This window comes from Cryptotermes secundus, unplaced genomic scaffold (assembly GCF_002891405.2).
Source record: "Cryptotermes secundus unplaced genomic scaffold, Csec_1.0 scaffold2245, whole genome shotgun sequence".
NCBI lineage: Eukaryota > Metazoa > Arthropoda > Insecta > Blattodea > Kalotermitidae > Cryptotermes > Cryptotermes secundus.
Window position 1 is genome coordinate 125,317 of NW_019742012.1, and position 10,947 is coordinate 136,263.

General features: G+C 36.7%; 1 protein-coding gene across 1 annotated transcript in view; it reads left to right on the top strand.

Moving 5' to 3' along the window:
- Positions 1 to 8,500, top strand: part of LOC111873013 — a 105,230-nt gene extending 96,730 nt beyond the window's left edge. Inside the window, exon 3 of the mRNA XM_023867364.2 lies at positions 3,832 to 8,500. Within this exon, the coding sequence (XP_023723132.1) occupies positions 3,837 to 5,534 (1,698 nt within the window). The 5' untranslated portion in view covers positions 3,832 to 3,836 and the 3' untranslated portion in view covers positions 5,535 to 8,500. The remainder of the gene's footprint in view (positions 1 to 3,831) is intronic.
- The last annotated feature ends 2,447 nt before the right edge of the window (positions 8,501 to 10,947 follow it).

Below are 10,947 nucleotides of genomic sequence, written 5' to 3' on the forward strand. Positions count from 1 at the left end.
GGTTCGAGTCCCACAGAAGACATACAAGTTTGGTGTGTGTATGCGTTTATTCTGTGTTTGTGTTGTCCTGTGTTTAGGTAGAGGCCTTGCGACGAGCTGATCACCCGTCCAAGGAGTCCTACTATCTGTAAAATTATCATGAAACTGAGAAATCAGCCTTATGCTCCGAAGTGGGAGTGAGAGGAGAGAGAAAAGACTAAACTAGTTATGCTAGTAAAGCGATTTTAAACGAAATCTAGGCTTGCGATAAAGCTCGTATACTCAGACATTTCCTGGTGTGTAACTTGCTGATAACGGTTTCAAAGAAAGAGCTGCTTTTATCATAACTGATTTCAGCTTCGCTTTAGAATATGCCGTTAGGGAAGTCCAAGAAAATTACGAGGATGTGAATTTAAATGGGTTAGTCAGATTTTGAATTGCGCTGATTATCTTAATGTATTGAACGAAGAAATAGATTCCACAAAGAGAGAGACAGAGACTATTAGGCACTAGTGAGGAGAACTGGCTATGCATAAGCACAGACAACAGTAATTATTATTTCAAGATGCTTCACCAGAGCGCAGAACAAAATTGTAATATAAAGATGTCTAAAAATCATTCGAAAACATGTCTATTTCACAAATTTTGAAACGGCAGTAACAATTCAATAAAACATTCATGAAGAAATTAAAGTCAGAATAAATTCTGGAAATGCTTGCTATCATTCATTTTAGAACCTTATATCATCCCTTCTGTTATACCTAGAAATAAAATCGAATTAATTTGTTATTATATTCCAGTCATAGATAAGAGCCGCGATAGCACAGTCGGTATAGCGACTGGCTACGGGCTGGACGACCAAGGGGTCGGACTTCGAGTCCCGTTAGGGTTAAGAATTTTCACTTATCCATCTCGTTCAGACCGGCTCTGGGGCCAACCCAACCTCCTATTTATTGGTACCGGGGTCTCTTTCCCCGCAGGTAAAGTGGCTGGGGCGTGAAGCTGACCACTTACCTCATACTAGTGCCGAGGTCAAGAAAACGTGGATCTATACTCTCCCATACGTCTTCATGGCATAGTTCTTAATTAGTTAAGCACAAGAACATTTTTTTTTTCTATTTCAGTCGTAGGATGGGATGGTATAGACTGGATTGACCTGGCTCAGTGTAGGGGCCAGTGGAGGCCTCTTGTGAACACGATAATGAGCCTTCGGATTCCATAAAATGTTAGGAGCGGCACAACTGGCGACTTCTCAAGAAGAGGTCAGCTCCACTGAGTTAGTTACTCGTTTACTCGTATATTCCAGTATTGCAAATTTCGTTTCATATCTACATGGCTGTGTGGCCGTTTACACTGTCACAACTTGTATACACTGTAAGTACTTCATGTTTCGGCCACACGCACATCGTCGGGGTCGGTTTATAAGTTGGTACACTCTTGTTTGAGTGAATCTGAAAGACATGGCAGACCACAGCCTTCCACTGCTGCTTGTCATCTTGTCGCTGAGAGTCACTGAGCAATCCTTGTCCACCTCTGTTATGGGAGAATTGGCTGTAGTGTTGTTAGGCTACCGCCGGTACTTCGTTTCACGTGCTCCCTCAGGGCATTCACTTAACAAATGTCTGGGTCACAGACGGACTAAGATGCAGTGAGTCAGAAAATCTACAGAAATTTAATGCAAGGCTGGCACAAGCCTAAATGCTGCCCCAGGTGAATTTTCGATGGCCACATTCCCGAACCTGTTCAGTTTGAAACAGCTCAACCTGCTCACAACTTAGTCATAATTAATAATACGTTATTCGGAGATGCAGTCACCAAGAATTAAATACCGAAAATGCGGGTTGTAAAATGTTTTTCCCCAGGCGAATGCCTTTTCACCTGTGCCCCATCTACTTAATTGACGCATATTCTTAGGTGGGTTAATTATGAGTAATATATCAGTATTACGACTGAATATTAATTTAGTCTCCGGCCTCGATTTCCATGAGTGTTTCTTTAAGGTTAAGAAACTAGTGAGTGACACGTTGACTAGTCTTCTAGAGGTAGTATAGCCTATGTCCACTATTTGTGTAGAGGTGGCAGGACCACTGAACTTGTTTATACATGGCATTTGGCGCCTGGCCAGAAGACACTCCATGAAATTAGGGATACTTCTGGTATATAATCCCATGCAGTTCGACAGATGTTCACCGACGTTCCCCCGAAACATCGGTGTGAATTTCCGAACTCCACGTCGCCACAGCGAGAAACTCCAGTCTTATAAAGATGATTGGTTGAAATTTCTAGGCTACATTGATTAGATGCCGTTCTCTAATTTATCAAATGTATTGGCCTAAGAGCCCTAGGTACATCAATGAGATTTCATTCTCCAGTTGGTACAAGTTTCGTTTCCTCCCCATGCAAATTATGGAAAAGCAGCTGGTTTGACGGAACGCCGCTTGGCGGGCATGCCTTGAATTGATGGTGCAGAATGATATGTGTAAGAGTTCGCTTAATTATTGAACCCTACGGAGAATAGCGTTGTGGTAAAATAACGGTGTTATTAGCCCTCAGGGCTTCCTTGTTCCCGCAGCATACTTTAATTATCATATTTATTAGAAGCCACTTCGACGGTGAAGAATGCCGTCTGATCTTTGACGCCTTGTAGTTCGGTAGAAATTTACCGACGTTTCGGAGGCACGTAATCCTTCTATCTTTAGGGTCCAAGGGTGAGTCAAGCAAGTAACCACCAAGAAACGAAGCAGCAAGGAAAGAAAACTTCTTTCAGATATAGGGCTGGAAAAGAGTCCAGAGAAGGCCAGTAGAAGCAGGTTGAAGAGAAAATAGTGCTGGTCCTTACAGAGCACCTATAGGCAGTTAGGCAGAATGGGTGGGGGTGTAAGGAGGTAGCAACTACTTTTTTTTTAATTCGCTTAGTGGGGTGGAGTCCAACTGGGTCCACTCGGCATGGCGGCCACTGATTGGCCTATTGTAGCCTGCCCCAGGTGATTATGATGATGGAGAATTTGGTGGAATGAAGATTGACAGGTGAAACCGAAGTACTCGGAGAAAACCCGCCCCAGCGCCACTTTGTCCACCACAAATCCCACTTGAGCAGACCCGGGATCGAACCCGGGCCGCCGCGGTGGGAAGTGAGGGTAACAGCTTGAGCTATGGCGCGGCCTAGCAGCTACTTAAAGAGCTCCAAGGAAAGCAGAAGATTGCTCTCAAACGTTGGTTAACTTATACGAGTCTACGTGACATCACATGGTGTTTTTATGTTTAATTTAAGTTATTTGTTGTTTAATAATATCAAATCTTTCAAAGTTCAGTGGAGTTCCATCAATTAGATTTAAATAACCATCTAAAGAACCTAAAATTTTATGAAAAAAAATGTAGAAGTGTGCAACTTGTAATGCAGGACACATGCACACATTTTTTTCTTTTATTATACTGGTACTTAAATTTCATTCAGAAACCTTTATTTCAAGGAAATACTGAAATGAAATGGTGATGTAAACAATACTGAAAATCTAACTTTTGAAAAGGCCAAGAAGAATAAAGTCAAATTATCTTTTTGGTGCCTCCGAGATTCCTTGTGTTTGTGAGCTGTTGCATTGATTAGATGTTGTTCAGATTTTTATTTATTTAATATTTTTAATCTGCAGCTATGGATGTCTAATGTTAAAGAACATCCATATAATGTAATATATTTTCATAAACAGTGTAATAATGGAGCATAGACATCTTGGAATGTCAATTTTCTGGCTCATTTTAGCTCTGTAGATGGAAGGTCAGAAAACCTCCCATCTAACTCCATATTATAACCTATTAACTGTAAATTTGCTAATTACCTTTCTCATATATTTGCAGGAAGAATGGCAGTTTTTGGTTCAAGGTGCCTCTACCGCATGTTGTGCTGGGTGATCCTTTGGGGACTTATTGTGTTGGCCGTGTTTCACCTGCGGAGCCATGAAGTAGAGGGCCCGAACGCAGGATCAATGAGCAATTCAGTCAACAGCCGTCTCCTGCTGCAAAAATTGGGCGATCCTCGAACACCTCACACGGAAGCAACTGCCAGCACTAGCCAGTCACCTTTGTCTGCTGCACATCTCTTGTTGAACCTTGAACCCAGCATTGACAAGTCACCAAGCCTTTCTGAAGCAATGATAGTGGAGGAAGTTCAAAAGAAACTCCCTAGCCTACCTATTGCATACTGGAACCGTCATAAGGATAGACCCATGTTCTATAAGAATGAAAGTTGTGCGAAATTTCCCAGTATCTATGACCTTGAGTTCAATAATATTTACTGGCAAAATCTCCATACAACTAATGGCTCATTTCAGCTCTTTGGTGCTTATTATGATGTCCGAAAATCCAGCAAAATAGGTCCAGCTGTTAGGATACTAGGAATGATCAATCGGATTGAACCTACAGTAAAGACCTACTGCCAGTTTTGGTTTGAATCCCAGAAAGAACCTGTTTTCATGAAAGTGATGGAATATAAATATATATGGTATCGCAAATGGGGAAATTACAAGCAGGGAATATATCAGCCTTACCTTATTGCTTGTCAGATTCCACATCAGTATCATAAAATTGTCCCAGCCTCTGTTTCCATTGTTGAGAAGCCTTGTGATACAGCAACAAACAATCTCCGTGTTGTATACAACAAGCCTGAAAAGAAGAAAAAGTTTGCTGTCTGTGTAAAGGGCTTGGACTTCCTTCATGAAGACCTCTCTGTTCGCTTGGTGGAATGGATAGAACTTCTGGGTATACTAGGTGCAGATAAAGTGTTTTTCTATGAGCTTCAAGTTCACCCTAATATTTCTAAAGTTCTGCAATACTACCAGAAGCTGGATCGTGTGGATGTGACACCTCTCACACTTCCTGGTGGACAGCCTAATGTTCCTGGATTTCAGCACATGTACCTTGTAAAGAAATGGAATAACAAGCGTCAAAATGAACTTATTCCTTATAATGATTGCCTCTATAAAAACTTATACACATATGAATATATCGCACTTCTGGATATTGATGAAGTAATAATGCCTGTTAATACAATGTCATGGCAAGAGCTGATGGATACTGTCCTGCCGAAGGCACGGGGCACGAAGAATGACACTCAAGCCTCGTATAATGTGCGAAATGTTTATTTCTTAGATGATTTGATTGAAGTTCATGGCTGGTTCAAAGATATTCCACGCTACATGCATATGTTACAACATGTATACCGCAGCAAGAACTTTACAAAACCTAATCAGTATGTGAAGTGTTTCCATAATCCAGAGCGAGCCCTAACATTACACAATCACTTCCCATTAGCCTGTCTAGGTGGAGCCTGTTCATCATATGCCATTGAAACAACAGATGCGCAATTGCAGCACTATCGGGCTGACTGTGTTCGAACATTGAAGAAGTCTTGCGTTGAATTCCGCCAGAATAGTGTTGTGGACACAACTATTTGGAAATTTAAAGAAAAGCTAGTTATGCGGACCACTGACACTCTGAAAATACTTGGGTTTTTTGGTTCACGTGATGTCAGGGCTCATATAAAATCAGAAACAGTCAAGTGATCTTAGGAAAAACTGAAACAAATTTAATTAATTGATTTGGAATAGTGAATTATGAACAAGAACATTATATTAATATCTACTCAAATGTCATTAGAAACTGACAATCATCAATGAAGGGTTCTTAGGCACATATATTTATCATGAGAAGGGAGATCAAAGAAGAAAGTAGATGATTATAGATGTAAGAAATAGAAATTGTCACCAATGAAACCACTTACAAAACTTCAATTGCAAGAATGGAATTTTCTCTCTGTATATATAAATTTGATTAATGAAACTTATAGTTTCAACATTTGCCAACAGCATATATAGTTTTCAAATATGTAATAAGTTAGGTATCTGAAATCAACTCTGTGTGAACTTGCAGAATAGACTTGTTTCTTTCAAGTATACATGTTTTCAGTTCAGTCACCTATGTTAGAAGAGCAGAATAAAACCTGAAGTTGGTATATTACAGTTTTATTTCTGAATTCTCTCTATATATGATTGTTTCTCAGATTTCCACGTTTATTATAACATTTGGCTTCTTTTAAACTTCAGCCTTTGTAGTGGGCTGTATTGATGTCATTCTGTCTTATTACATAATTTAATATTTAGTAAGTGATATGAACAAATAGTGTAAAAATTATGAATGTAGAAGAAATATGAAAATTGATGTGTATGCTGGTTAAGGTTATTTTCCCTCAAACGAAAATAAGTGTACTTATGGTCAAGCCACTTTCAATAATCAGATGAAATTATGAAATAGTGATACATTCACAGTAAGTGAACTGTAAATCCTTGACTTGTATAGCTGCAATGTATAATGTTACTTTAATTTCCTGATATAAAAAACAAATTTCTGCATTTGGTAGTTTTAAGTATTCCATTGTATAAAGCTACTAAAATTGTAGACGGCTTGCATAGTAAGTATTTGGAATCTATCAGGTTTTTCTGTTATTTAAGAAAGGAGTTCTGGAGAAAATAATAAAAACACATGAATACACAGCAAAAGTGATATCTGCAAAGAATGAAGACTATTTGATACCAATTGATGTGAAGAAATATGTTTCAGGATCTGTTTGTTGTTTACATATAAAATTAAAATTTAGCCAAATTATGCCACATCAGCAAAAAAGTATAAATCCATGCTGTGGATATGTTCCCTTCTGGTGATGTCAAATAATTATGTCTTCAACAGTGGCCCTACAAATTACATACATGTGAGTCACATTGAAGAATTGAGGATTGAACTGTGAAATGGGAAAAACTTAAAAATAAAACACATAAATATGCCCTCTCATTTTACTGTTATCAGAGGAAAAGAACATAATATTTTCCTGAAGATCCAAGTGCCAAACAGAATTTATAAAGGGCTGCATGCAGTCCTTAAAATATATATTAATAGTTTATTGGAACAGAATTAACTGTGCATACTTCCACATCTAATAATCTGTATCTATTTAAAAAATTAAAACAGGCAATATTAATGTACATGGGTTCATTCTATCCTTAAAAGGCTGAAATTATATAACAGAAAATATTTCTTGCTAATTAAGTGCATGGTCCATGCACTTATTTTAACTTTTAAAACTGAATAACATTATTCTATACTCAGCAAAGTTTTTCTGAGTATGTATTTAATAATTCTTTTATAACAAAATTATATTTTTATACTATATCACACTAACTAATGTTCTGCATGTTCCACATGTAACACATATTTACTGTAAAAGCATACATATAAATAATATTTATATATTATATAAATAATATTCCATAACTTCATTTTGTTGTGATTTCATAAAATATTGTAAAAGTTTATACCGTGTTTCACTCATTCATTCATTCGGTATATCACATAATCAGAATTGACAGCGAGATGCATATGAACAGTAACATTTTGCCTTTCTCTGTAGAATTCTCTTGTCATGAGTTATTCCTCATTTGTATCCCTAAGTTGATGATGTCAGTTTCATGCTACTTCAGTAGCAGCTGCTACAGATGATGAAAAATGACTGTAGATTTGTGCTGTTTTCCCTATACTGCCAGCTGCCTCTGGATTAGATTCAGATAACACATCACTGAAGCTGGAACAATTTGAATGTGTTTAATATACCAGTAACTTACTTATAGTTTAAAGACTGAGAGCACAACAAGAAAGAGCATAATTTTTTGCCTTTCTTGAAATTGTACCACACAACAATAGTATCAAAAATGTCAGTGTCTGAAGTATGTGTTCTGTGCAATTTGACCAGCTTCAGTGTCGCATATTCATTAGGATATCATACCAAGTATTGTTAATTCTGCATAGTCTATTGTCAAATAGCATTTGATACATCTTTTGAGGGACATGAAAACTAGATAATACCATCTTAAGAATTTGAAACAGCTAATTGGTTTCTGAATGTTTGAATTTAAAATGTTGGTATTATTTTGCCTAAAATCTACTGTGTATATAAATTAAAATTGCTAGTAAGTATGGATAGAAAAGATAGCACTAACCCAAGACAACAACCACAGTTTGTTAAATGGAGTGAATGTTTTGGTGGGGTGTGTCTCCATTACAAATCAGACAAAATATTTAAGTTTTTTATTTTTCTGATTCCTTTAACTGCCAGTGTCAAGAATGCTTTCATGACCAGAACAGTCATCTGGTTCAGAAATGAACCCTGCTGTTTCAGAATCTTACTACAATTGAATGACATATACACAAAGTTGAGCAAAGGTGAAGACATGAAGATACTAAAATCTTCCTTTCATACAACAGTATGTAGCACAGTTATGTAAACAATCAAAGACAGAAGACTGGGAAACAATGGAGCTTGTTCTGGCTCCTAAATAATACAAACTAAACCAATTGATTTCCTTACTGAATTACCCATTTTTGAATGAACTGTATCTTGTTCCACAAGAATTTTGTCATATTACTTGCACAATTATGCATTTTACAATTGTAAAATATATCATTTGAATTAGGGTGGTAATGAATGTTGGAATTTTTCTTTCTTGACATGAAGAACATCACTGTTTATTTTATAAACACTTACTGGCATTTTCTTGAAAAATAATGTGTGTTAACAAATTTTTTAAACATATGTGTCATCATAGGATATTGTTCTCAGTTGACTTTGCCACTTACAAGCTGGGACTTACTGGTGCAAACATAATGACAAAGCAGTTTCAGTACTCTTTCCAGTGCCTTTAGAAATTATAAATTGGCTTCACCTGTCAACGTTAGAAAGCCTCAAATTTTTGTCCTGATGGTGCTTCAGAAATCAGTAGTCAATATTATTTATAGCTCATGTACTTCTGGAATGTGACACCATATAGTTTAGTGCATCGGTACCAACATTTTGGAAGAACCTATATACCAAACTAAAGGGCGTCACATTCCTGAAGATTATGATCTTAATATTCACTGCCATGAGTACCTCGGATCTAATACATTATTATTTCAACTCATTATTTTTATTGATTTTTATTCTCAAGGTTATATATATGTATACTCATGATTTCCTTTCACTTTTTCATACAGGAAATGGAAGTAGTGATAGAACATAGAACATTGCTGCTTAAATTCTTTGTTGTTTATAAGAAAGAACATCAGGTTTAATATACAAGTAGTAAGTTTCCATTTCTGTTTGATATAAAAAGAAATTCGTCTATTGTATAAGCATAAAACAGATCAAATTTAACATAGCTTCATTAAACACCATTTATGGTTATATGTTAACCTGAAAAGAAAAGCGTTTGTTAATGAAACTAAAAATATGAAATCATTACTACTTTCATATCATGAATATAATGAAGATAACTCAAACACTATAAGCATAGAAATGCATGGCCTGGTCACTCTTTGTTCACCATCCACAGATCCGTCTTAATTAGAGTAACATTATTTCCCTCTTAATAGATACTTTAGTTTAAACAATTCAAGAATTCAACGATTAAGCATAAAACTAAGATCTTGTGTACTGAAAAAAAAAAGCATAACCACTCCTATTGCTGATGACACCTTATTGTGCTACAGATCCCTCTGTGGTAGTTGCTCTGTCTGCTTTCCACTCTTTGTTGTTGAATGGGGATGAATTCGGTAGGAGGGTTTCCGTTTAGGTGCCTGTAAGTATATGTGTGTAGCTTATGATTGGGAAAGCGTCTGTTCAGGTTAGTTATCTGGGTTGGCCAGTATGCTTAGTTACAGGCAGAGGTTAGCTCTAGTCTCAGCTCATAACATGCCTTGCTCCAGCAGAGCAGGAAAAACTTATGCTACCAAATTTGCACTAACACCATCACAGTTTCACTCAAGATATTATTTCTTGTTCACTTTGAGTTATAATGGCAATTCAGTTACTTTCACTTGCTTAAGGAATCACTCCTTAATATTATGGTTATTTGTATTATTGGAGGCTTCTAGTAATTTCTCTTTTACTTTACTAAGTGAAACTTTTACAGATTTTAACAATGAACAAGTTGTGAGTGTGATGGTGTGATGCAGGTTTGCATCTACAAACTTCAAAAGTTGGAAACTGACTATGTTTGGTAAATGAGCCCTCCAAAGTAGAGAGCTTTTTCAAGACCAAACTTCCAAGAGGAAGCTCCTCCTTGAAATAGGTCTTATTGGTCCAGTTCAAAATGTGGGAGTCTACCAGAAATTATGTTTCCCAATGATACAGATTTGCTGCATGATTTTAGCCCTTAAAGATTCAATGGCACTTTTGACAGCAACTTGATATATAATCAGCTTGGCTTGGGTTCTTGGCTCTCCCACGTTTAAGTTATAGCTAGCATTTACATTTACATTTACATTTACATTTACATTTGTTCTTCATTTAATGGATCCAATCATCTCCCTGTAGAGCTGGATATAAAACATGTCCCATACTACAAATTGATGATGACTACACATCATTCGTCCTTGGTCCAATAAAATATAAAATCAAGCCTCAGACAGAATAGCTCAAGTTGTCAGGACAACAAACATAGGTCATGGAAAAACCACAATCAAATTCACACCTTGCCATTCCACACACACACTGGCAAGCCATATCATTCAAGCAGTTACATTATAATATATTAAAATTCATAACAAAAAACAGACAACATACATACTTATAACAAGCAAGTCTCAACACTGTATAATTCATGCACACAGATCATTTATTAACTTTTGAGCCACTTACATGCTCAACAAATTCATCAATAGAGTGAAATGCGTTACTTTTCAAATAATTTCGTAAAACGAACCTAAATTGCTTTTTCTCATTTTTTTAAACTGTGATATTTGATGGCAGAGTATTAAATATCTTGACGCCTGAATAATACACCCCTCTCTGATAGGATGATAAATGTGTTGAAGGTATATGAAGGTGGTCATTCCTTCTGCTAACAATGACATATACAGAGTTATTGGTTTGAAACTTATCCAAATTAT